Source organism: Corapipo altera, unplaced genomic scaffold, assembly GCF_003945725.1.
Source record: "Corapipo altera isolate COAL_440 unplaced genomic scaffold, ASM394572v1 23, whole genome shotgun sequence".
NCBI classification, from domain to species: domain Eukaryota; kingdom Metazoa; phylum Chordata; class Aves; order Passeriformes; family Pipridae; genus Corapipo; species Corapipo altera.
Genome location: NW_020884878.1, coordinates 18,761,669 through 18,788,852, shown reverse-complemented (window position 1 = coordinate 18,788,852; position 27,184 = coordinate 18,761,669). Strand labels below are relative to the sequence as shown.

Sequence of the window (27,184 nt, the reverse complement as noted above, 5' to 3'; positions counted from 1 at the left end):
AGTTGGTCTATATATGCTATGAAGCTGGTTGGTCCTCATTCCAAACACTGCCATGAGCCCAAAGAGTGAGTTTAGTATTAATTTTATTAAGAAATACCTCCCAATTTTCAAAGCACTTTCATTAAATACACTATTTCATTAAATACACAAATTCAATTCCTCTATTATGCAGAATCATGCTGTGCTTGCAGGAAAAAAGTGCTTTACTTTAGTAACTGCGAGTTTCTGCAACTCCTTGCATCCACGAATCAAGCACTGACATAGGGCCCAGACATAGAGCACAATTCCTTAATGTTGAAGATGCTTCTCCAGGCTACAAGGGGTGGGCTTCTCCTGCCATGTTCTCCTGGCTGGTCTCTGCTTCTTAGGTCAGTACCTGGAGCAGAACTTTGGTGAATGCACTGGCTCAGAACTTGGCTCCACACAGGATATTGTTTAACAACAAGGCTCATGGATCATACCAACATTTCTAGTGGTTGCAGCTTACAGTCTTAACTTTTTTTGAATAGGGTCCTTTTTTTCCAAATAGCTGCCATGCTCGCACCATCTTCCGCAGTCTAGTCAAATTAGGTTTAGGCTGGAGGGAGAAAAATTGAGAAGCACTAAATCATCAGTGAGTAAATGAACTTCAAGGTTTCTATACTCTTTGCCCTAATACTGTCATTCCAAAGTTTTTCTAATATCTAATTCAAAATCCCATCTGACTTTCAACAGAATCCAATTAATAACAATAAGCACAGTAATAGCAAAAGGGAGGAGTAATGACTTTGTTTTAAATTTAAATGTAACTTGATCTAGTGGAAGGCATTCCTGCCCATGGCAGGTGGGGTTGGAACTAGATGATCTTTAAAATCTCTTCCAACCCAAACCACTCTATGATTTTATAGTAAGTGTTGCTATTCCTTTGTTTTTCCCCCATTTTATAGCATCTTACACTTTGAGGAAGTAGGCTTTTTTTTTTTAAATTAGCATCTTTGCCACTAGTAGAATATCAGAGTTCTAAAATGTTCTGACTGGTAACAATATGTAAAAAGTCAAGTAATATAAAGCCAGTGGAGGGGTTTTCAAACCGGCCTATTCTAGTTCTAACACACTACGTGATGTGCCTCTGATAATCCAGAGTGCAGATTACCAGAGGTGTTTCTAACACAGTACCTGTTCTTCCTGCTGTAGATGGTCTATGTCTGCAAGAGGTAGCATGGAAGGTCTTCCATGAGCACACTGGAAGGGCAGCTTGCAAGATGACAAAGCTTCAATAAGCCCACAGCTCTCCTCCAAAGTCAAATGCTCATTAAACTTAATAGCTCCTGAAAAAAATATACAAATTCTTGCACATGCTGCTAAAGAGAATTCCACTTCCCTCTACAACTGTGGTTTTCACTAAAACAAGGCATTTCCCAAAGATTAGCTGGTAGGCTGCAAAGGTAACCCAAAGGCTGCAGTATGGCAGACTTGGGGCTTGGGTCAATTAAACAGCCTGATGCATAAGGATCAGCTTTCCACGGCCTAAACTTTCACCTAACCCACGTTCAATGGATGGTAAAATTATTAGGTTTTGGTTTTTCAGGTGATGTCATAGGAAGCAAGTGGGCTTTTTTGCTTTTATGTGTGTGTTATGGCTGAAGACCAGTTCACATATCAAAAAGTATTAAACCAAGACAGCAGCTAATATCAGTTCCACAGGCTTTATTGGTTCTGTGTGGCTGCCACTGACAGGCATCACTTCTGAGACCAAATGCTAGCCCTGCCAGTAAGTCCTTTTTCATAGGTGAGCACTAAATGGCATGCAGAGGAAATCCAAGCAGAACAGTAGGGAGTCATTTTAGAGGTGTTTGCAAATTTTAGCCTTCACAGAGGAACAAGACCATTTGCAATCTGCCTTCCAGCCATGGGACTTTTTTAGATATTAAAAAAAGAAAATGTATTGACTGCCAATTGTAGAATGCAGTGACACTTGAGAAAACAGATGCTTGTGGTTCATGTTTACCCCTACAGCATGATGTTGATATTCTATATAGCATCGGAACTGCTGCAAGAGCCTGGAGCTACTGCAGTCTACACCTTTTAAGGTCTGCTCTTTGCCAGGTACTGGACAGCAACAGTCCCTGAGAACATGTAAATTTTACTGCACTCCTTCCAAATGTACCTGAGAGGTCACAGGCAGAGTTAAACTAGCACTTTTGATACTTAAAGGAAATAAAAAGTTTGGAAAGAGCAGCTAAGTTTTCTTTCCCACTTGCTTTCAAGCAGATTTCAGCACATTCCCCCCTTGGCACTTCATAGAGCTGTTATTTGAATGGTTCAGAGTTCACAGAGATGACTGTGTCTCAGAACTGTATTCTACCTATGTTTCATGTGAAGGTTGGAAAGTATGTTAGGCCCATACACGAATAAATCAGAGCAGTATTGCTTGTCCCTCAGTGCTGTCCATGATAAGACTATTACCTCTTCATCCCTAAGAAATACACAGTCTGTATTCCTGCTATATCTGCAAGCACATCCTGAAAACACTGCCCCAGGGAGGATGTAGTGTAGAAACAGAAAGGTTCAAAAAAAGAAAGAGAAGAATGAAAGAAAAGTAGTTTCCCTACCATGACAGGCCTGGGAAGCTAACACCTTCAGAAACGTCAGAGGCAGTGCCCCTCGTGCTCCTCCTCCTGTGGTCTGCACTAGCTAAAAGCAGAAAGGGAACATTATCTTACTTTCCATTTAATATGAGAACAAAGAACTGTAACACAAAGGCAACTAAAAATGAGGACAAGCTAGTGGATTATCTAGCCCACCTCTGTCACCTGAGGCTGAACACACTCCCTTTGGTTCATGCAGTAAGCTTTGGATTGTTACAGTCAACTTAAGAAGCAGAGAGCAACTCACCTCAATTTGCTCTTGAATAAGCTCCTGAAAAGAAAAAAGGTAATATCAGTTGTTATTTCTCCCTTTCATCCCTCTACCCTACTTTGTCCCCATCTGTGCATCATTTACTGTGTAACTGCCAGAACCAGGAAAAATTATGCTTTTGATAGTACACTGACCACAGTGTGAAAGATCTAGGTGGAAGTCCTGACCTCTCACAAGTATCCTATCAGACTTCAGACCAATCACTTGGTTTCTCTCTGCATCACTTTCCTATCTGCAGAATGGGCATAATGGAACTCATCTCTCAGAGTGCCACAAAATGCATGTTATCTTTGAATAGCTGCCCTTTCTTCTTTGGATAATAATTAGTCCCTGTGGATTTCATTTCTGATATCTAAAATGCAATGAATTCATAATTAATCCTGAACAGCTGCATCAAGATCTAATTAAAATAAAAAGGACTGCAGAATAGATCTGCCAAAATGCTCATGAGATCTTGAGGCATCAGCTAAGAATGAGTGCTCGTAATGCACACATTTGATCCCCTCCTCTGCCACTTCTGATACTCTTGACTCCCAAATCACATCAGGAGAGTGCATTTTGAGTTCTTAGCGATTACAGCAAGGTTGGAAAAGAAAATTTAATCAAATTAATCAACTTCTCTGTTTCTTGTTTTTATATCAAAAGAGATGTATGGCAAGATTGGACAGATTCTCAACTCAGCCCAATGTCTGTGGTACTCCAGAAACAATTTTTAAGAAGTTTAAGAGCAGCTGTGATTGTGGAGGACGGTTTACAATGGAAAACGCAAGTAATCAGTTCAGAAATTTCTCCCTCACACTGCAAAACATCTGGAACAGTGTTTTTTAGGAAGCTGCACTGCCCATGGAGAGATTTCAAGAAAAGAACTTTAATACTGCTGATACATAAATACCGTTTGTTAGAATTTAATAATTTTACTGTTCCTTCAAGCATTTACTGTTCATTCAGCATTCACAAGCAGTAAACTGTTGAAACATCTGTCCTATGTATAATTTTTCTTAGCTTTTCCATTATCCAAGTCTGAAACAGTCTCCTGTCATTTCAGTTATAGTTCAGTGATTTCCATTGTAGGACTAATGAGCTAGTGAAAGGAATGGCACTCGAATTTGCCAAGGGACACCATCTCCCTCCTAACAGAGATACTGTAATACCCGGGGCCAGAACAAGACCTAGTACTGTAACTTCACCCACATCCATAGCTGACCTCCACAATACTTTTAGTAATAGGTTGTCTTTTCCGTCGTAATTCATTGGCTTCTCTTTCCATAAAACACATTGGCACTTTCCTCACAAGAATCAAGGAGCTGTTTGCCTCAGGAAACAATAATTCAAGACCCAAGTCCACCAAATTTTTGTTGCAGCATCTGAGGGAAAAAAACCCCAGAAATAAGACATCAATCACAGTAGCTATGTCTTCACAGCGTAGGTAAATATTTCTGTACTCCACATATATTTCTTCCTGTAACAGTTTCCCATCTCAAAATCCATACATCATGAGATTCCAAGTACTTTTGCCCTTTCAGCCTACATTCAGCCATGTTTTTCCACTCCAATCAAACATGTATTTTTCATGCTCCAAAAGCACAAGATTTAAGAGTTCCTGTATTATTTGGAGAGAAGCTTTATGTCTAAATTTATAAATCTACCCTTTTTTGAAGATGCACAAGGTGCCTGGTTCAACACACAAACATTCCAAATATTAAAATTACACAGCATTAAGACTGCTTTAACCTAAAACAACTGTGGTTTCAAATGACATGTATTAGCAAGTACTTAAAATGGAAAAAATACTGTAAGATATTTATAATGGTTTAATGAACTTTATATTCCGTAAGCAAAGAGAACACAGGGAAGAACAACCTCCAGCTAATGATGACATATGTCAACCTGTGGATGGAAAAATACACACAAAAATGAGACTTCACAGTCAGATGAGAACTTATCTTCAAAATGAAAACAACTTTATCTTTTTAATTCAGGGAATATTCTATGAAAGGTGGTAAAGGTCAGTTTTAGAAAAGAAATTCTTTGAACAAAGGAAGAAGTTAATCTAAACTTACTAAAATCAGTCACAAGAATAATACAATTATTAGCCTCCATATGGAGATGGCTTGTGTAATTCTACCCAAAAAAAGAAGAGTGCACAGAAAGACAGAGAAAGCCCATTGTAGGAAAATGACAAAATCCAAGCAGCTATTGAAGTCAATCAGGTTTGTGGTTTTTTTTAATTAAGGGAAAAAATAAAGAAGGAAGTTCAAGAGAGTCAACAGAACAACGCATTACTACAATGCTCAGTCAACAAACAGAACCAAAGCTGCAGGTGAACCAGAGATCCAGCTGAACTATTATATTGCAACCATAGCTGAAGAGAAAGGTCTTTTAGACATGTTAATTTATTTCATTACATCAAAATTTACCACAGAATACATTCATAGTCTGCCAGTAACAATAACAACAGACTTTAGATTTTTACATTATACTTTTAATTCATTACCTTTTAGTAATGATAGTCTCACAGAGTGATTGCAAAGGGATAAACTGCTAACACATACTAAAAAATTATAAAGTCACACAATAGAAGTACTTGTAAGCCAGCACCAGTCTAGCCCACCACTAGTAATCTTCTTGCTTATCAATTATCAATCAATTATCTTAAGCATTAACTGAAAATCACAACCGGTATCCTCTGTGCTGAATATTCAGCCAGTGCCCTTAAAAGAAAAACATGCCTTTCTGATGTACTTTCTTACTGATTTTTGTAGAATATTTGTGATTTAGCTGATGAAGAAAAGTAGCTCTCAGAATTTATTAGCTCTTTCAAAAACACTTTGATGCCTCCTCTTAAAAGCAGCTAAAAAAAGCAAAGGAAAAAGTCGTCACGCACAGAGAAGTAACATTCGTCATGATTTAGCAACTAGGAAAGAAGGTATGCTGGCAACAGATGGTCAATGTTCAACATGAATCTTGATGTGTGTCTTCATGACTTTATTAACGATATGGAAAAGGGACATGGTCAAGCAAGCAAATTTGTAGAAAACATGAAATTATTTAGGTTAACTGAGAACAGAGACAAAGTTGAACTCAATCAGAATTTAAAACAAGTAGAAAAATGATGAATGAAATCTGTAGGATGAACAAAAAAGGAATAATGAAAAATGACAGAAAAACTGCTCTTAAAGAAAAATAAATAAAAATTATCAGAATAATTTAATCTATTTCTACTTTTGGTTGGCTTCTACATAAATAGCAAAAAATAAAAAAATAACCCCCACGACTCTGTGTTTCTCTGTCATGATGATCAATAGATACACAGTTCATGCAAGCAGCAGTAGCCAAAAAAGCAGACAAAATATCAGGTGTGGATATAATAAACAAAAAATATGGGCACAGCTAAAAAGCTACTGTATGAAGCAATGGGATACCCTCATTTGGTATATTGTCTTCAATTTTGGCCATCCATTCTCAAAAGTAGATATACCAGAAATGGAAGACACTCCAATGGAAGACACTCACAGATGAGCGCAAAAATAAATCAAAGTTGAACAAAAGGCATTACAAAATATTGTAATGTTAGCAAGATCATCATTAAGAGGTGGGAACAATGAAAGCATTTAAATATTACTGAACTGTGAACAACATGGAGCAAGTGTACACTTTAACAGGCAACAATCTTAATAAGGTCTGATTTAGAAGCTGTTGAATTTACTAAAGGCATCCCAAAAAAGAAAAAAAGAACAGTAATGAGGTAGTCCTGACAGAACTTCACCTGCAAACAACGAACAGTGCAGTGAGAAAAACCCCCACAAGTGCATGTGGCAGGTGACAGACAGGGATCTGGGGGGGAAAAAGTTTGATTACTGTCCAAGAGATCTTCAACAGCCCAACATCAAATCTGTATCTAAACTGTTGCAGTACAAAAGTTAAATATCCTAATAGTAGTGAGGCCACCATTCTGAAACATTTGGGAAACAGTGTTCCTCAACTACTCTTGTCAGGCGCCTAGGAATAAGGAATGTGTTTTTGAAGGATTCCCAATACAAACTTTCCATACCCCATCCTTCTCTTCTCAAACATTATCTGTAAAATCAGTACCTAAGCTGACACTATGGGCACCACACTCCATTGTGCACTCCCAAGTCCTGAGCCCCAGACAGCAGGAACTGTTGGAGGCTGCTTTGGCCCACACATGAAGGTTTATTTTCCCAGGGAAATCAGGGCACATTACAAAGGCACAGAAATGGCACACCACAGGGTTTTGACTCGAGATGTTGTAACAACGTGCCGAAGAAGCATATCTATTTTCCTCAGCACAGACAGAGCCAATTGGGCTTGGCTCAGGAAAGAATCAACAACTTCTCCCCTGAGCTTCATGGCAACCCAGCAATACACAGAGATCCTCCTGGTCAACAGAGACATCCCCAAAAATTTAGAGCTATTTGCCATTACTAACCGTAGAAATCTTCTTTGCTCTTCTGTAACTTCAATCTCCAAAGGGGGAGAGATGGAGGATGACAGTATTTTCTTCTTGCCACATGCTGAAGTTTCCTTCTCATAGGAATCTGTGAATGAAACAGTTAGAAGCATCCCCTCTTAAAATATTTACGCAGGCATTACCCTTAATGACCCTCTGGTTTGGCTTGTAATCCCCTGCTTGGATTAAAAAGTGACCACAGAATGCCTTCTCCTGAAACTTGTGGAGGACTGGGAATGTCACAAACCAGACATCCAGTCTCTGGGGAAGGGCTGGTTAATGCCACTTTGTTTTTTTCCCACCAGTTTCAAAAAAGAGTCACCCTAAATAGCAAAAAAAACCCCACTGATATATTTGGTTCAACTCGGAGCAATTTTTTCACAGAAAAGTCCAATATAAATGGAGTTAAAATACTATTCATTAAGCATTTCTCCCTTCAGTCTTTAATTTTTTCAGTACCTGACCAAAAAGAGCAGAGTTCCTGGAACACTCTTTGCAGGAACTACGCAGTATTTGTTGATGAAAGAGAAGGTCAACGATTTTAAAGTACTTGATGGATGGCTATTGTGCTTTTTAACACTGAAACCAATGGCTAATGAGCTTACACAGAAGACTATTATCCCTTTGCAAACAGTTTCAGACTGCGGAAATTTTAAGCTTTAAGCACAGTATTCAACTAAAAAGGAACCAAATTAACTATGCTCTTTACTCTGCATACCACGTCTTATTCTTCCCAGCATAACCACATAAACTTATTGATGTTGTTCTATTTCCTCTTCATTGTTTTTCCTATCAGTCTTCCTGCTCTTTCATTATGTCAGGACTATTTTAGTTCAATAGTTCTGTGGGTAGGGAATATATCTTCTATTTTTGGAAATGCTGTAACAATTTTCAGCTGCCAATATTATGACTGTTACAGATACTGAATGTCTGCACTCTCCTAGGGATCAGGATAAAGGTGGCAAATTAATATCTTATTGGTTCCATACACCCTAGACAGCTCATCTGTACTTTTCTGTGCTCTGATTATCTTTTTTTCTAAGACCACCTGAATTCTCACCTGCAATAAGCTGCTCCAAGCGGATCCGTTCATGAGCTGCATGTTGGTCCACCAAAATTAAGAGGTTTCCATCTAAAAACGTATCACAACAGATGAGAAATAGGCAAATTTGTACCAGACAACTGCACGGATCAGGAAGAATAACCACTTCCCAGAGGCCACATTTAGAAGATAACTATCAGCCTGTTTCACAGAAACAAAGTGAGGAGGAGGCTGTGTTGGCAGAACATAAAGTCACTATAGAACAGAAATTTAGTGATCCAAATTGGTGGTTAAATTAAGGTAATTAAATTGAGTCAGAAACTCTTGTCTATTGACATCTTCATCTAACTTCATAAAGAAAGCTGAATCATCCACAAACTGTTCTGTTTAATACAGTCTTTTAAAATGTTACAAAACCTACTGATTTTGAATGCCTTTTTTGTACAGCTTCAGAGAGCTTCAACAATGAGTATGTCCAGACACTGTGAACTGAGTCTGAAGGATGTTAGCAATTTGAGTACAATCTATTTTTATAACATTAATCTGAAGGCAGTAGGAACACTCATCAACGTCCAAAATAAAGATAAAGAAGATCCAAGAAATTTCAAGCGAAGCCTAACATTTTCCTCTACTCAGAATATCATCCCAAAGCAAGAAGAGATTACAAAGAGAACAGTGTTCCCTCTGCAATCTAACCACACTTGACAGTCAACATAGCTTCATGCTACCAACCACTCTTACCTGCCTTTTTATCCATTTCATTCCTAGTGTTAATTAAACAAGCGATAAATTTATTGTCCACTTGCTGAAGAACCTGTAAGGTACTCATAAAAATCATTACAGAGCAGTAAAATTATTTTTAAAATGAAGGCAAACAAAAGAAACAACAATCAAAATGGATCAAGAGCAACAAATACCTAGCAGGACGACTAGGGGAGTGGAAGCCACATCTTTCCCAACCCAAAAGGCTTAAAGGATTTGGCCTAGCAAAACTAGACTGAGAAGGTATATAGTTATTTTTTTATAAATACAGTGGGGGACTAAACATGGAAAAGGCAGAAATTATTTAAGCTAAAACATAATACCAGCAGAAGATCAAATTACCATTAAATGGTCATGAAACAGTTTCATCTGGAGTTAAGAGAAAGTTTCAAAATATAAAAAAAAATAACTCTGGATCAATTTTTTCAAAGATAGTCATAAGGGCAAGCATGCTAGTTGTTCTTGAAGGTTGTAGAAACCTCCTTGAGTTGGGAATGAAAGCTGTGCACAGTGACTCAGAGTATTTTAATTGTTGATACCACCAAAAGAGAATGAAAACAACCCTTCTTAACCTGCTGATCATCTGCAGAAGACAGGAAACTTTTTTCCTCCTCATTTTTTGATGTAGAATTTGCCTCCGTGTCTTGATTTCACCTTCCCCTCAAGCATCAGAAATCAACCAGAGCAACTGAGAAGAGGTGCACAATGCTTTCAGTATCTTATTGTTAGATTTCAAATATTCAGATGAGATGTTACAGAGGAATTTCTCCCCAGCTCATATAGACAGAGCTCACTCTGAATTCTCTGTCTCACAACATGTGCATTGTTCATCTGCTAGGTAAAAATTAATAGATGATTCATTTCTTTGCAGGGATGCAAGACATTAATGATTTTTTTTATTCTTTTCCTGTCACATGACACAATGTTTTGTGCTTTTGGTCTCTTCTACTGATATTCTCAAAACTGCTATAGGGTACTGAAGGCAGTATTCAGATTTTTCAGAGATGGGAAGTGGTAATGGTACCTTCCATTTTCCCTCTTTCCTCTCCTGTCTTTCTGAAACATAAACTGTTCGCTACAGTAACTTTATTTACTCCTGTTATTCCTGCACTCACAACATAATTAAGGGAATCATGTGGATCCTTGTCCACCCTGGAGATCAACATTACAATGCCCCACACAGTCAGAACCTGCAATCTTGAAGTCAGCAACCTGACTCCATAAGAATAATGCTAACTGAGCCTGTAAGCCTTTTGTCACTGGGATGCAAGAAAGGGAGAGAATCCACTCTGGTATTTCTACCCAGGCAAACTATCAAAGAATGTAAGTTGAAGCCATACATTTACATTTGCTTTTAAGTCAATATTCAAAACATCTGATAAAAAAAGCACTAAAACAGTTAAGCTTGATGTTATGATGCCATTTTGCCATATTTAAAATTCACTTTTAAGGGCAGATATAAATCTTAAGGTGTAATTTCAAGTTTTAAATCTGGAATTTGCTTTTGAAATCACTCTGCTGGGGAATTAAATTTCTAAGGTCAACAAAAATGGAAGATACAGGACAGAGATTTCAGATAGAGAAACAGAGAACTAAACAAATGCCTACAACAAATATAAAAAACTGTCCATTGCTATCATTTAGTTAGTAGTGTTTCCAAGCAGCAGTAGCAGGGCTCTCTCTTGATTTTGACTTAACCATACTAGTCAAGTAATTTTAGAGTCACTTGCAGATAGCTGATTAACCATGAGATGATACTAATATCTGGCATGACATATGTATCTGCTGTCATCACACAGCAACCAAGATTTCTGTTACTGCTTGTGAAAATTAGCAATATGATCTGTTTTCCTGAATATGTCTTTCCTACCAGGTACAAACATCAGCAAATCCTATATGCTGAGTGGGAATTTGTGGGTGAAAGCTAGTAATACAATAAAACCAGTAATAAAAGGATAGATTATATTGTACCTGCATTGAATGAACCATGTCTTTGGTGAAACGATAAGGATACAAGATATTGTGAATTTTCACAGCCAGATTGTCGGCCTGACCACTGGTCACATCAACTGCAATCTGTAAAAAGAGAATTACAGATCAAACAGGCTGTAAGGGATATGTCAAAAAATCCCAAACACATATTGATTATTCAAAAAAACCCAGTTTTAATAAAAACTGGAAATAACTGTATCTTGCAAACCGAGCTTTCTACACAAGAATAACACTAGCTAAAAAGCCATCCTGCAATCCCTCTGCTTCTATCCCCAAATATTTTTCCCATCTGGATATTACCTGATAACTTCAATGCATTCAGCTGATTTCAAGTACCTATAGCAAAGCTGAAGTTAAATATCAGCCTACGTGAGCTCTCAGTGGATCTCATTACAAAAGATGTATTGCCCTGAAATGAGTCAGAGACCACGTCACCCAAAGGACTGAACAGAACTGTTCCCTTCCAGAAACTCACCAGCAGGTGGTTTGCTGCTCCATCCCTATTGTTTGCAGGTGGAAATGGTTACATACATATGTTTATAAGCACACAACATGAGGATTAAAGATAATGCTACCTCATGACAGCAAAGGAAGTTTCTCAGAAAGCTCCAACATTGTTTTTCTCTCATAGGCTGTAATCCTGCCAGGCTATAAAAACAGCTATAGAAAAATACACTTTTAAGACCCATTGCATCCCAGAGAAAGAAACCTGGGTTATTTAGCTCTGTCCACACTATGTTGCCATTCGATAGCTTTTGATTTTAAGACAACTATCTCTGTAGAGGGAAGACAGCTTATAATGTTTTGCTTTTGAAACGACATAAGGTAAAAGATTAGCCTGATACCTGCATCTCTGACTTTGAATAAATCCACAACAATGACTTGCATCTAAACAGTCTCTAAAAACACAAAACTGCCAGGTCTATTGTCTAATATATCTCTGAATAACTTATATGCAACAATTACAATAATTGCAATTTTGGTCCCAATGTCAGAAAATAACAGGTTAAAATGATTCCTATTTTAGCATGAGATGCAAGGTAATACTTACCTCTGGGCAGGGAACAAAAACAGGATTATCCCATTCCAAAAGCAATGACTGGAGAGACTCCCCTTTAACATCTAGGAAAGAACACACAGATAATAGAGGGACTATCACCATCTGTCAGTAGAAGGTTTGTTGGGTACCTCTATCTCACACAAGTACTATTTAATTTTTTACTTCCATAAAAAGGGGGAGAGTGTACAAATAAATAAGGGAATATGAGACTAGGCTTCTGTACTGTCTGCTTTAACTAGGAAGGGTACTGTGCAGCTTTCTGACTCCTAAAAATGCTGCAGCACAATTCAAGAGGCCTGGAAATGGCTGGGGGGGTGGGGGCAGTGTGTAGGGAAAGAAAGACCTGTTTAGCTACCCACTCCCTCTGGACAAAGTTACATACCAAAAAGATTATTTCATCCTTTCCACTGAAAAAAAAAAAAAAAGGTGAGGATTGAAGCTATTTGTCACATTCCAAAGTTGGAATGAGTACAAAGAAGGGATTAGGTAATTATTCTTTAAACTACTGACAGAATTCAACAAAGAACTGGGTATTTCATCCTGTAAATAAGTATCCCCTAACCTGCCTTCAACCCTAAAAGTTTTTTTTCCCAGTTCTAGATTTGAGATGACTCACACAGTCCCATTGTTAACAGACCTTGAGTAATTCTGGGTTCCTGTTGGGACATCTGGGAGAATTCTTTGATTTGTTTTTACCACAGAACACTATGTCCTGGAAAGCTGGCCCTACCTCTCAGATCCTGGCTTGCCTGAGTCTTCTCATTTTGAGGTCTAGGAAGGAAGGGTAACACAATCTCACTTCTAAAAGGATGGCATCTGAACTGAAACCCTAAACACAAAATAAATGTACTGCTGCAGAATCAAAAGCATGCAAAATTACTAAAAGCTATACAATTATTATATTCTTATAAAGCAGCATGTGCTTAGCCCTACACAAATTAGAGCATCCCACAGGTTGTGCAGTATTGACATATATGTAAAAAGCTGAGAATTATCAGACACACCTGCATCAGAAAACATATTTAGAAATATTACCATGGCTTCTGCAGGACTGTACTTAAAAATTGGCTGCTGCTTTAAACTGGTAGCAATTATTTCCAGAATTAGTGCAATCAGAAGTGTCATCCCCAAAGAAAAAGAGGAGACATATAGCAGTCTACCAGAGATCAAAACACCATTGAATTCCCTCTATTGAGGAGTAGCAAAACTGTCAATATATCACCATTCCTATCAGTATTTAATACAGTTATCAGGAATTTGTAAAACTGAAAACTACAAGTCAGTGAGCCCCCATGAGATATCACAATTAGCCTAACAACATGTTCCTACTCACCCAGAAATGATTTAATATTACAAACCTGTATTGTTATCAAGAGTATTAAGAAAAGTGGCTCACATTTCCAGCACAGTGGTAAACATTTCACCCTTCCTTTAGTACAATTCAGACTTCTATTCTTTGTGAAATAATAATGAATTAATAAAGTTCCCTTCTACTGAGAAATTAAGGGTGTGCATTCAGGAAAAGTGGCAGAGTGATAACGCCAAAGAAAAGCAGCTGTGTGCTGATAAGCTCAGTGTGAAAAGGCTCTATGAGATCTTAGACCAGGCCACAGACTCCTGACTGTTGGCTCCATTCCAGTGAGGATCAGTGACGGTCCTACCCTGGGGACTGAGAGTCCTCTGAGAATCCAAACCAGCAGCCCAGCACCGGAGAGTAACTCAGTATCCCACTGCCACAAAACCCAGAACCGAGGACAAGATGGCCTGACATGGTTCCTGGTAAACTGTGGCAAATTGAAGAATGCTGCCTAATTCAGACTTTGACAGAACTTTTATGGTTACTGTCATGGAAAGATATTAACTCTCAAGAATCTATCATTTATATCAGCACAAGTCCAGTATTTTATACACGTAATAGACAAAGAGTCATCTCCCTGTTTCTTCTTGCAGGGAAAATCCTTGTTCAGGATATATATTGTTCATAAAGTTAGGACTGATTTTCTTGCTCAAAGGCCAGTGAGATTTCAGAGCTGGCAGAGATATAATTAATATGATTCTTCTGACAAGTAACATCAAAAAAGGTGTTGAGGATAACAATGTATCTACTTTGTACAGGCAAACCCTGTACAATTACCATACTTGAGCATTCATTTTCACTTGCCTCAATTAGATCATTAGGATATACCAATGCAACAACAGAGAATAATATAAGTAACAAAAACTGCAAACATAGCTGGTGTAGCAACGAAGACGAAGTTGAACTGGGATGTTATCCTACTGCAAATGCATTATTCAAAAAGGCATCTGATGGTGAAATGAAGCCTGATAAAATTTCCTGTAGCGATCAGTTTAATCGGTACAAAGATGTCAGACTCTAACCTACAAAATCCAGCATCTTTGTTGAGCACGTGGCTTGTGACTGGAAAAGATGGCAGATGGCTACTGCTGTCATGGAAAAGAGGACATGCATTATTCTTACCTCCTTCTACCTGTCAGTAACTAATTTCCCTAAAATTGTATATGAGATGCTGTTCTTAATAAATCATGGAGCTATGAAATTCTAAGTCAACACCATGGGCTTACTGACACTACTTCAAAGAGCAAACTGAAAGCATATATAGCAAGTGAAGAAATCATTCTGCTCCTGGGTCTTACCAGCAGTCCAAACAGTGCTCAACATCAGGAGATGCGAATGTTGTGTTAAGACACAGTTATGTTTATTCCTATGGCTGAAAGGAAGGACTATCCTTTGCTTGAAAAACATGTGAAAGAACATATCTGTTGAACTTTGAAAACCTAAGATCTATAGGGTCTAGCCACAGTTCAAATACCTCGTGAAGGTTTGGGAGGTCTGACCCTCAATCTAAGAAAAGCAAAAAAGCAGACACCTCACCAAAAAAGTGACAGGGTTAAGAAAGACTGGCACCACTGATACAACAGAGAGTAACACCAATGATGAGGCTAAAAAAGAACAATGGAGGTACCATGGGAGGTAAAAAGATACAACACAATATACATCTTGAAAGCCTACAGACTATACATCATCTGAAAGCATAAGGGTACGTGAGGTATTCCCTTTATAAACATGAATGCACTACCCAAACATTCTGGATAGAAAGTCAACTTCTACAACTCAGGGCTTTGGCCAGCTACTAAACACCACTGTGAGCAATAAAATTGGCAAACCACAGAAATTAAAAGTGTTAGTCAAGGAGTGTATCTTTGTGCTTGCAAGTAGCTTTACCTAATAAAAACTTGCATGAAATTTTCTTCAATGGAACACAATATATATTAAAAATTGTTGGCATCAATTATTACACTTAAAGGGAATAACTTATCAATTGCAACCACTGTTTCTGTGACTAGTGACAAAGAAGGAAATAACAGACAAAAATGGAACAAACCAGAAGCTATGAGGATTGATTAGACAAATATTTTACAGAACTGTCTAGAAAGAAGTCCAAACTACTTTTTCAAAACAAATTATGCAGTAGAAATAGAGTCTACATGAGGAATGGCTGCATCTTTGCTCATAAAAATTGCCTATACACAGAACAAAGAACAACTTGAAAACAGAGATATATCCCTGGAAAGGAAAATTATCAAGGACAGTATTCTGCTGAGCCAGATCAGAAGGACGTGGAAAGTCAAAACCTGCCACATAGATCAACGAAGACTCATGAACACCATACCCCTGGAAAACCAGTACAAAGCAGTGTCCTTTTGCTAATGGAAAAGCCACCAACAATGCTGTACAACATCTGCTACAAACTGTGAAGGAACAGCCTGCCTTCCAAATTCCATGGAAAGGAAACTACACATTCATAGTGAAGTTAGATTTTTGTTCACCTCTCAAGGGTTGCTTTAAATTTTATCTGCAAACTGAAAAAAGATCATTTTAATACAAGTCTCTGCAAGAACATATCCTCAGAAACATAACTGTTTAGGACAAAACAGTAAAAACCACAGTATTTTTCTGGTATATTTACTTTGAAATATGTTTCTCACATTATATATGACAACAAGTACACATAACTGTGATCACAGTGAATGTTATGATGCCCAGTGATAACTAGGCAGCTGTTTGTTAATTGACGTGATACCAACATTTTTTTAATCACTTATTAAAAATTATCTTTTATATATTTAACATTAATATTTTACTGTCTCCATAGTTCCCAACACTTTCCTGTTTTCCATGCAGCTACTACATGTAAGGCAGTGCCTATTTCAGTACAAAGTCCTAGACGCTGTCAGCAAGATTATTTTACACACTTTTCCTCATCCCATTTTTACAACCACCCCCACCCCTCTTACCATTCTCTGAAACAACATTCACAGCCATTGTTGTGATATCTTGAATACAGGCAGCTTGAAATCTTTCACTAGGAGGAGTGCCGTAGGTGCTCAGTCCAGTTGCTTTATTGATGTATATTGTCTTACCCGAAGAAGCATCAAAATCTTGCAGCCAGACAGAACAACACAAATCACTCCTGGAATTGCCTGTGCTTGCGTTGTCTGCAGAGAATTCCAAGTTACTTTGTAAGGTCACTTGGGGAACCTCAGTATCTTTATTATCTTGTTCTGAGGATTCATCTAATGTACTTTTATCTTTACAGATTGTGCTAGTACAATCATTTTTAGCAGGCAATGATAAAATACTGCCTGAAGAGACTGTGTATTCCCCTTCTACACTGCTGAGTGGTGACAAGCTGACAGAACTCTCCACAGACTCTGCTACCGCATCATCTGATTGCGAGCACGTAATCCCCTTAGAAACACTGTCATTACGTTCTCCCACTTTTTCCACTGAGGATTTATAAGTTTGACAAGTGTTATACAAAAAATCATTATTTGAGGATTCAAGACCAAAAGAGCGGTCATCTTTTCTATTTGAGTCTTGTTGGAATTGTTCACCAAGTTGTTCTACTTCTTTGTGGTCAGTTTTCAGTCTAGACAGTTTGGATGATAAAGATCCTGAAGGTCTTTTACAACTTGGGTTTTTTTTACTAACCAGGGAATAATCAGACAATGTCAAAGGACTCTGACAAAGGGTTCGTTTGTCCTGTGATGTTTCTCCACTGCAAAGTAAAGTCTTTTCCAAAGAACCAAAAGCTTGGCTAGTGTTATTAGAATCTGTACCTTCCACAGGTGGAATTTCACAAGTGCTCAAATTACCACGATTGACGCTGCCATTCTTTGAAAAGTCACAATTAGTTTGTGAATTAAGAACCGTGAGATCTAATTCACTTCGCTGTGACATGGGTGTTGGTAGCACAGACTCGACTCTCCCATAATACCTCCTGAACTTTTCTAACGAACCCAGCTGCGTGGTCATGCTCAGTTTCTTAGAGGACTGAGGCCTTGGCACGGTTATTTGCCTTCTAGTGCTTTTTATAACAATTTTCTTGTGAGGAATACCTGAAGAAGTTGGCAGTGGCAATTCTGTATCATTCAATGTTTCATAACCTCTTTTACTTGTGGCAGTAGGCATGGCTATTTCCCCCCTTACCTGATGAGACAAAGTTTTGTTCCTATTACCATCAGTCATGCATGCTCCTCTGGTATAAGAAGCTGTATATTCTTTATTTGTATTACTGGAAATACCCCTATCATTTAAAGACTGAATAGCAACATTCAATTTGTGGCCAAAAATATCCTTGTCACCGACAGAGCCAGGCCTACACTGTGTGTTTAATGCAAGACTTGCTTCTGTTTGTTCAGAATCATGTGGGGGCTCACTTTGCATAACACATCTTATGAGGCCTGTAGAGGACAGCTTTGATGGTATTGAACTAACAGCCTCTCTTCTGGCATCACCTATCACTTCAGCTGTTTCCCTGCCTCTTCTTACATTACAGTGTCTCATCATTGAATTTCCAGAGACAGTTTCAGGTCCCACTGCTGTTTCAGTAGGGTCTTCTCTCTCGGGCAGTGACTGAATAACATTCTTATTTAAAACACAGACCTTATTGCTTTTCTGTCTTACTTTGCCTTGGTGGCTGTCCACATCTTTTATGTTATTCTGAGCACAATCCTGCAGGTCACCACAATTGTCTATTTCTCTTATTTCTGATCTGGCCCCTCCACTGAAAGAGGAATGAAGACTTTCTGAAGGTTTCAGATGAGTATCAGATGCTTTTTGGGAACTGTTAGAGTATTTTGGCTCCTGTTCTGAGGTATTTGATTTAATTAAATCAGAAGCTGTGTCATCTTCATCGGGCAATGGAATGTCTGCTTTATTGTTTCTAAATGGGTCAGATAACTCAGCAGTCTTCTGATTTGGGGTGATTTCATTTTCCTGTACATTTTTACCTGCCTCTGTAAGACTGGAATTTTTTTTTCCAGTAATGGCCTTCCTTTTGACATCTTTCGATTGCAAGGTACACATTTCATAGGAATCCACAATTTCATCACATGCTTTCTTGAAACTTTCTTGGATGCTCTTCTTGTCAAGGATTGAGGCCTTCAGAACTGGAGCGTTGTGCAAACAAAAGTCATTACCTTCATTAAATTCTCTGATGTCCTCACTACACGGTTCAATAAATAAATGTTCTTGTTTTAAAAATATTTTCACTCCTTCCTCTACGCAAGTTAGAAGAACATCCCAGTTCTGGAACTCAATTAGAGTCTTTGCAGGTTCCAGGCACACATCGTAGTCACTGTATGCACAGGTCACATTGAGAATAAAGATCCCATACAACTCTGGCCCACAGCGATGGTGGCCAGGACTTGAACCAGCCTGTCGGCTTGCAGGGACGCCTTTTGCTTTGCAAATTACACTTTCTTTTCTTAATAAAAAATCAATTAGTTTATGTATTCTTGTCTTTAAAACAAGCCTTCTATTCACGTACAAGAACTGCATATTCTTATTGTAATGTCCCTCAGTACTGATAAAACCACTTATCTCGAATCCCCCAGACTTGTGATTTATTTGTCGCAACTTTTGGGATCTGCCCAGTCCATAAATTTGACAAAACCGAGAGCATACATCTCTTGTCTTAGGGAGCTGAAGCACCATAGAACAAGAAACATCGTTCCTTAAAGAAAGGGAAACAGAAGGATGCATTAGCGAAACAGCCTCTATCTTCTGTCTCACTCTTTCAAATTCTAACACAGGATCCATACACTTTCTCCTCACCGGTAACTGATGGAACAGATTACACACAGTGACTGTAGTTCCGCCACTTGGTCTGTTCAATTCAGCTTCACATACTTCCAGTGCTTGCCCGTTGTGAAATAGCTTCACAAAGGTTTTGGCTGTCCTGCTGGTCTTAGATGAAATTTCCACTACACTGGCCATGTTGGCTATACTTGCCACAGCCTCCCCTCTGAAGCCATAGAATGTCAGTTTCTCCAAGTCTCCCACTGAGCTGCACTTGCTGGTGAAGTACCTCTTTCCAATAGCCTTTAAGTCCTCTTTCCCCATCCCGGAGCCATTGTCCACCACCTGGATCTTAAAAGCTTCCAAATCCACCCTGATAGCTACACATGTTGCTTTGGCATCAATGCTATTGAGGACAAGCTCCTCAACACACTGGCCAAGGGAGCTGACGGTCACTCCAGAACGCAGCCTGGCTCGCACATCTTCCACCAAAGGTTTGATCATGTCAAAATCTGATAGATGAGAAACACAAGAAACTGTGGGGAGCTCACTGCTCCATGTTCCTTAAAAGAACACCTTGGGTGGAGAGAAAAGGGGGAAAAATAAAATTAAAGAAATACAAATTGAAGGCCTGAAAAAGCTTTCATTTTTTGCATTCACTCTCATAAATACACTTTGCTTAGTTTTCCTGACATTCAGAGGCTTCCTCTGTGATTACTTTCCTGCTCAGGCTCTGTCAGTGCCCTCAGGGCAAATGGCCAGAGCCAGAATCTAAGCTCATCACTAATAAGATACTTGGTTCTCAAACTTAATGTACCCAAACCAAACTCCTACCGTACGAGGAAAAACTCAAAGGACCTGCAAGCAAGAGTCTTCTACTGTAATTCTGAAGAAGGAACTATCGCATAAATATCACCAAGAACTGGGCAGAGAGCTGCTTTCCTTTAGTTTTTACCTCAATGTCCCCACATAAATTCACAGTGCCTCATCCTGATCAAATAGCATCTGCTGCTACTTGTCGAGGAAGGGAGTAAAGCAGGCTCGGGAACGGGTGTCAGGCAGTGAGCAAGCTGTTCATGGAAAAGGAACCCACTATTTCCCAGTCCTTGACGCCTACTGCTTTACTAGTGGCCTTCGCCCTTTCTGGGGATCCAGTGCCGCCGCTGTGACAGGACTCCAGAGGCTCCCTGGCCCCGGGGGCTGAGGAGGGCGCCCTCCCCTCACGTCCAGAGCCCCCTCTGCTCCCGCTCCCCGTCCCGGCCCCGCTCCCTCAGCACCCGCCGGACCGGGGCGCTCCCGCAACCGCCGCGGCGCGAGACCAACCGTGCCGGGCCGCCGGGCCCGCGTGCAGCTCCTCCCACAGGCCGACGGCGCGTGCGCACCTGCGCGCGAAAGAGGGGGAGAAGGGGGAATCTAGAAGGGCACGCCGGGAGTTGTAGTTCCCGCCCCGGCCGGAAGCTCTGCAAGGCTGTGGGAAACACGCCTTCCCACGGGCCATTCCCGCAGAGTGGCACCGGAAGGCTCCTCGGGACAACCCCGCTCTCCCACCAGGGCGGGTATCTGCAACGAGATCCCGCTCCGAGGGCTGCCATCCACTCAGCCCCCCAAGCAACACACCCATTCCACACAGGAGGTGAGCTGCAAGCAACTTTATTCTACAGAAAACGTGAACAAAGTAAGTTGTTTCTCAGGCATTTAGTGCACAGACATGATGTTTTTAGCAATTTTCTGTGTCAACATTGATCCTGTGACTTTCTTCACGTCAGCGCCACACTCTACACATACAGATTCCACTCACGAATGACCCCACACACTGTGTGCACTTAGAAACAGAGGCTCTGCCCCTGAACAGCCCCTTTAACAAAGACAGCACAGCTCTTCCTCTACCCGCTAGAATTCTGTGACAGGCTGAGCGTCAGACTTACAGTGCAGCAAAACAATAAATTAGAAATGTAGTAAAATAAAACTCTCTAGAGCTGAATACTGGCTGACTGAACGAGCGGGGAAGAGAGGAAATGTTCCGTGAGGGTAGCTCCCGCTCCAGATTTTGCTTCTTTCTGGACAAAGTCACTTCAAAATCTGGAAATCCTTGTGCTCTAGAGCCTCAATCTTCTTCTCATTGCTGAACTCCGCTCGGCTGATGCGGGACTGGGGACTTCCTATCTTCTTGAGCCATTCCTGCAGCTCCCGCACCCTGGCAGTTGGGCCCTGGATTTGCCCTTGCACAGTGCCATGGCTGGTATTTTGGACCCAGCCAACGAGTCCTAGTCTCTTAGCCTCCCCCTGAGAAGACAATGCAGAGCAAAATGAGGTTATCCAAACTGTAACAGAGCAACAAACCAACATTCACATACAGGAGCCAATTTTGTTGGTGACGCACAGGCCTCCAAGCAAGTTTCTGGGTCAGGCAGCAGGAAAGGAGCACAGGATTCGCCCAACTACTCATTATATTCTTTCACGCGAAAAACTGGGGCTGAGATGCACTCTTCAGCCATGCTTACATAACCCGGCCGGGCTGCCAGCAGCACCGCGATGCCGGCCCCGCTGCAGCAGAGGCTGGAGCCCGGCCCGGGGCCGCGGCCACGACCCACCCGCCCGCCCGCGGCTCAGCCCCTCGGAGGTGCCCGCAGGACGGGCTGGCAGTGGGCACGGCGCAGGCTGGCAGGTAGGGCCGACCGCCCCCCGGGCCCGCGGCACGCACCTGTGTGTACTTGCGAAAGAACACGCCCTGCACCTTGCCGAACACCTCGTAGTCCACAGACACCAATGCCTCGCCCTCCGCCATGGCGGCACGTCCTCCACCCCCTCCTCCTGCCTCCGCCGCGTCCCGCTGCGCCTGCGCCGCGCCGCTGGGGGCGAGGCCTCACTGGGCCCTGCGGCCAATGAAGAGCGGGCTCGGAGTCGGACCGATCTCTCATTCGCCGCCTTATGAATAATGCATAAGCACCCCCTCATGAATAATGCATTTGGGGCACCCGCAGGCACCGCCCCCTTCCGCGGTGGAGCGTTCGCGCGGCGAGGGAGCGATCCTGAGTCTCGCGCCAGTCTCCAGGCAACAGCACGCCAGGCACGGCTCCGCTCCGGGCACGGCTCCATACCGGGGCCCCGGGGGCCGCGGGCAGCAGCGGCGGCGGCAGGAGGGGCCGGGGCTCTCGGGCCGACGCAGTTCGCCGAGGAGGGAGGCCGGGCGGAGCGCCGGGCGCGGCCCCGCAGGTAACCCCGCTCGCCCCTCGGCGTGTGCGCCCGGCACACCTCGGGGGATGTAGGACGAGCCACGGGAAGACTGTGCCGAGCTTGGCCGGACGCCTGCGTGTCAGACCCGTGTGGCACACAGGTGGATCACAGTGCCAAAACTGAAGGGACACGTTATCCTGGGGACTGTAACAATTCCTCTGTCAGTGCGGCATATTTCTGTTGCTACCGCGATAAGGCAAGGCTCAGACAGAAAGGGAAATAAAAGTGTTTCTTATTTCTGGCTGCATGAATGATTTGGACTGGGAAAGGCAGCATGGGAGCTCCCTAGATGGAAGGAATGTAAAGACTTTTAGAACACAGAAAAGTTACAAAACCTTTGCTAATACTTATTATAACCTCTCACTATAGCCTCCATAGACTATTAGGAGAAAATTTGTCCAGTTTTGGATAAGATAGGCTGTAATGGCTTTGCTTCTAACCTCAGGCTCTTTCTCAGGCACTGAATGGCTTTTTTTCCACCGGTGGCTCCTGTGGTGGCAGCTACTAAGATTGTTCCTGGTTCCCAGCTAAAACACCAGAAAAACAACTTTCAACATGAACTCATAACTGACAAAGAGGAAAGTTTGAAGGATCCCTGTGCCCAAAAGAGCCAAAGATGTTCTTATGCTATTTCAGCAGAAAACACTCAATACGGACATGGAGGCTTCTGTTCAGCTGGACTACAGAGTAAGCACCTCACCAGGCAGGCCTGTGCTCTGTCAGCTACATCACTAGACAGACAGAAAGAAGGAGTGGACCGTGCATATCCCCTGAAACCAATCTCTCACCACAACAGTGTGAGTGTTCCAGTGGTCAACACAGCACAGCTCAGAAGTTCCCCATACATGCAGGAAACTCCAAATAGTAAATCAAGCTCAATGAGCAAAGGGAAGGCTCCAGTAGGGAGATCTGCAGCACTCTGTCCTTGGGCAGTAGAGCCTGAACCATCAATCCCCCATCTATACAGGAGAGAGCTGGCCTACATCCTAAAGTTGGAGGCAGATGGAAGGAACCTAGAAGAGGCAATTCAAAAGAAAGAGGCCCTTCTTGAAGAGAAACTGAGGAGAACAAAGGAGACACTTAGGAGGGTTCAAAGAGAGAAGGAGCTTATCAAGGCAGAGCAGAGAAGAGACAGTGGAGCTGAGAGGACCCATGAGCAAAAGGCTGCAAGGCACCCTGAAGACAAAGCTTTCAGAGCTGTAGTGAGGCCAGGTGGTGGGGTCTTTGGTGGGGCACAGTCTGCAGAGGCCATTATCCCCAAGCCTGGCACCACTCACCACCCCCAAGAGCTGGCTGTGGGGAAACTCAGGAAGGAGCAACTGGTGACCAATAACAGCAAAATGCAAGACAGCATACCCATGGAGCATTTAGCTTCTTGTTCAAAGCTGGCCCCAAAACATAGCCCTTCTCGCTCCACCCTCTCAGACCAAGATTCTGGTGACCACTTGTCTGCAGAGATGCTGTATGTGCAGGCTGCCAATGCTGTGGAGCAGGAGGGGCTTGGACAGTGCAGCTTCTGCAATCGTAAGTTTCTCTGCTCTAGGCTTGAGAAACACATGAGTATCTGTGGCAAGAACCAAGTCTCCAAGAGGAAAGTGTTTGACTCCAGCAAGGCCAGAGCTAGAGGAACAGAACTGGAACAGTATCAGCAGTGGAAGAGCGCAAGGAGTCCTCAGGTAATGTGCAGTCTATTTGCCTCCCTTGGTCCACATCTACTGCTCGCATTCAGTCCATCTCAGCTTCTAGTTCTGAGTGAGACATGAGCACCTTCACATGTATGCAGGGCTAAGGGATACAGTCCAGCTATTGCCTCTGAAAGGTTTATGACAAATGGAAAAATAGATCCATTTAAAATCTAATAGATGGAGCCGGCAGTCCTGTCTTGTCTTTATAATGTGTTAAGGATGTACTCCTGGGGAAAGCTCACTCCTTGCTGTAGTTAAGATGCAGACTGGCTCTGCTGCAGTAAAGCTCTGTGACATCAGGAGCTGCAGGGAGCTGAATGAAAATCCAGGTAATAACACAGTCTCTTAAAAGGAAGACAGAGAAAACATGCAGCTCTGTTCCTGCAAAGCAGCTATAGCAACCCTCTCCAGTTCCTTGGCCCCACTGCTTGTTTTTCTGGTTACTTTCAAGCTCTTTAGAAGTCCTGTTGTTTCCATCAGAATTTCCTTCACATCCTCCTTGGTGCTGGTCTTGTTGATTCCCTTTGTGAGACTCAGCTTCTCAGGGAGGGTTTTACATCAGCAAGGAATGCCCAGGGACAGGTGACCTGAGATGGGCTCTAAATGCGAGATTGAGAATGGAAGCTGATAGTGGTCCCAGTTGCTCTGACTGCTTTTCCCTTCTGCAGAGTGAGACACCACCCAGAAGGAACAACTGGAAACAGAAGCATGAGGCTTTCATCCAGACCGTGTGCCAGGCCCGCCAGCTGCAGCAAGTCCTCACTAAGGGAGGGAAGGTGTCTGACCTGCCTCCATTGCCTCCCATGGAAAACCCAGACTATGTTGCCTGCACCTACTGTGGACGCCAGTTTGCTCCCCAAGCAGCTGAGAGACATATTCCCAAATGCAAAACCATAAAGAATAGGCCCCCACCCCCACCCCAGAGAAGGCGCTGCTGAGGCAGTGCCCAGCTGTACCTGCTGCTGGGATTCCCTGCCTCTTTTTTGCCAGGTTTCCAGCTATAGACACTTGTGCTTTCCCTAGTCTCAAGATTGTGTGTATAGTTAGTGAACAGCTCAGGATGTATAAGCAGAATACTAGAACTTGTGTACTTTGACCTTTGCCCTTGGGTTGCCCCACGTGGGATGCCCCTTTCCTCAGCACAAGAAGGTTAGGATCAGACATTCAGGGGTTCAGAAAAGCTAGCAGTAGCAGGCACTTACTGTTTGAATCCGTATGTCAATTCATGTGCATAGAACAACAGAGATACTCTGAACCAGCCAGGCCCTTGAGGCAACAGAACAACCATCACAATCAAGAGTTAGATTTAATATAAAAAAAATAGGCCAAATTTCTAGGGAACTGTAAAAACAAAGCTGGCACCCTTTCTTGAATCATCTGCTTATTTTCACCTCGGTTGCTGCAATGGTAGGGAATTATGACAAAAACATAACCTTGCTTTTGTTTTCTTCTTGAGATGTTATTTTTCTACATTCAGATTATTAAATATATTAAACTGGTTCCATTGTGTAAATGTGGTTTTAAATGGTCACATAGCGGTCTGTGTTCTCAAAGTAAGAATGACTACTTTGTATGAGAAAGTTGCAACAAGAAGCAAACAAACAAAAAAATTCCAGCAGCTCCTTTTTCAAGTCCTCCGGTAACATAGCAGCAGCTCATGGGAACCTATGAAAAGATCAAAAGCAATTAGATTAAGGTCAAATAGTCAGAAGCTGAATATGCAGAAATACTCCAGTCTTCAATGGGTGAACCTGACTCCTGAAAGAAGTTGGAGGGCTTCTGCCTTATATATATGTGGGCAGAAATCTCAATCCCTTGGCACACCTGAGGAAACATGAAGGTCCTAGAAAGGGTCAGTGCTGCACTGTGCCAGCCAGTGATGTGTGTACAAACCTGAGAGGAAAAACAGACTCTAAACAAGGGAAAATAATTTGTTGTATCCAAACACTGATCGGAAAAGCAAGGCCAATAACTTCAGATATTCAAAAAACAGGACAGCAGGGGGTGACAAGAGGTAGGAAAGGGGTAAACTGGAACCTTTATGCGAGCCTCCATGAATTCATGAGAGGTATAATTGAACACAGTAGCTAAAAAATTCAGCACCACTTCCTGTCTTGTAATGTTAACTCTTTACCTCACACTATGTTTTATTGACTGTATTCAGTGGACTCTAAAGGTCAGCAGAGTGCAAATGGTGACATGGATACGCACAAAGTATTTGATGTCATAAAATAAACCCATCTGTTGGGGACTTCTCATAAGTGACAGGCAAAGAGCTAATGCTGAGATTGAAACTGTAGATTAAACAAAAGTTAGTGAAGTTAAATCACCAGGCTTCATTTCAGAGCTAACCATGGGCAGTTCACTCCTATTTGCTGAGCTATTGTTTCAGCATCCAGAAAGTCTCTGATAACTGGCTTAAAACTTAGTAACAGTTTAGCCAAAGTATCATGCTGGGCACAGAGATTTGCTGTGCTGCTTTGCTATCAGGGTTAGTTACCCTGACACTACTCAAGGTACATTATTCACGCCAGTTTAGCTTCCTCTTGTGCTCCTGCAGTACAATCTCCCTCTCAAAGACATGATGCATTTTCAGCATCCAAATCTCTGATGAACTTTAAGTCTTTAACACTGCTCTGCCTCTCGAGATATTTCGCAATTAATAAAAACTCTGATGAAAGTTAAAAGTGACAGGCATTAAGCACAATGTGCAGGAACTGTTGGCTGAGCAGGTGTCAGGCAGGTTCTCTCTTCTGTAGGCCTTACTGCTCAGTAGAAGCTGTTCTGAGAGAAACAGGTACTTCTTCTTTTTGAGCCTCTCTTCCTGTTACTCATTTCCCTACTTGGCACTCAAACTGTGAAAATAAACACATACACACATGTGCACACACACACACACACACAAGCTCCTGACGTCATTAGGCGGAGATGTAGC

At 41.7% G+C, this 27,184-nt stretch overlaps 3 protein-coding genes across 7 annotated transcripts; 1 reads left to right on the top strand and 2 right to left on the bottom strand.

Annotated features, from left to right (window-relative positions):
• Window positions 1–65: 65 nt before the first annotated feature.
• Window positions 66–20,736, bottom strand: MLH3 (mutL homolog 3). Of its 5 annotated transcripts, none has more exons than XM_027637783.1 (13): window positions 20,654–20,736; window positions 16,543–19,906; window positions 12,956–13,054; window positions 12,217–12,287; window positions 11,145–11,249; window positions 9,153–9,225; window positions 8,430–8,501; window positions 7,349–7,457; window positions 4,103–4,262; window positions 2,875–2,898; window positions 2,592–2,673; window positions 1,156–1,307; window positions 66–577 (listed from the first exon to the last, which is right to left on the bottom strand). In XM_027637783.1, the coding sequence occupies exons 2-13, from the start codon at window positions 19,832–19,834 to the stop codon at window positions 470–472; spliced, it is 4,347 nt and encodes a 1,448-aa protein (XP_027493584.1). In that variant the 5' UTR covers window positions 19,835–19,906; window positions 20,654–20,736; the 3' UTR covers window positions 66–469. The 5 variants fall into 5 exon arrangements, with proteins under 5 accessions (XP_027493584.1, XP_027493580.1, XP_027493582.1 ...); XM_027637779.1 differs by lacking the exon at window positions 20,654–20,736 and adding an exon at window positions 20,286–20,616; XM_027637781.1 differs by lacking the exon at window positions 20,654–20,736 and adding an exon at window positions 20,424–20,616.
• Window positions 20,737–20,964: 228 nt separating this feature from the next.
• On the bottom strand, window positions 20,965–22,187 carry ACYP1 (acylphosphatase 1). The gene is made up of 2 exons (XM_027637790.1): window positions 22,032–22,187; window positions 20,965–21,613 (listed from the first exon to the last, which is right to left on the bottom strand). The coding sequence occupies exons 1-2, from the start codon at window positions 22,113–22,115 to the stop codon at window positions 21,398–21,400; spliced, it is 300 nt and encodes a 99-aa protein (XP_027493591.1). The 5' UTR covers window positions 22,116–22,187; the 3' UTR covers window positions 20,965–21,397.
• Window positions 22,188–22,397: 210 nt separating this feature from the next.
• Window positions 22,398–25,749, top strand: ZC2HC1C (zinc finger C2HC-type containing 1C). The gene is made up of 3 exons (XM_027637786.1): window positions 22,398–22,543; window positions 23,022–24,240; window positions 24,918–25,749. Exons 2-3 carry the CDS (start codon window positions 23,029–23,031, stop codon window positions 25,185–25,187), a joined length of 1,482 nt encoding a protein of 493 aa, XP_027493587.1. The 5' UTR covers window positions 22,398–22,543; window positions 23,022–23,028; the 3' UTR covers window positions 25,188–25,749.
• Window positions 25,750–27,184: the final 1,435 nt, after the last annotated feature.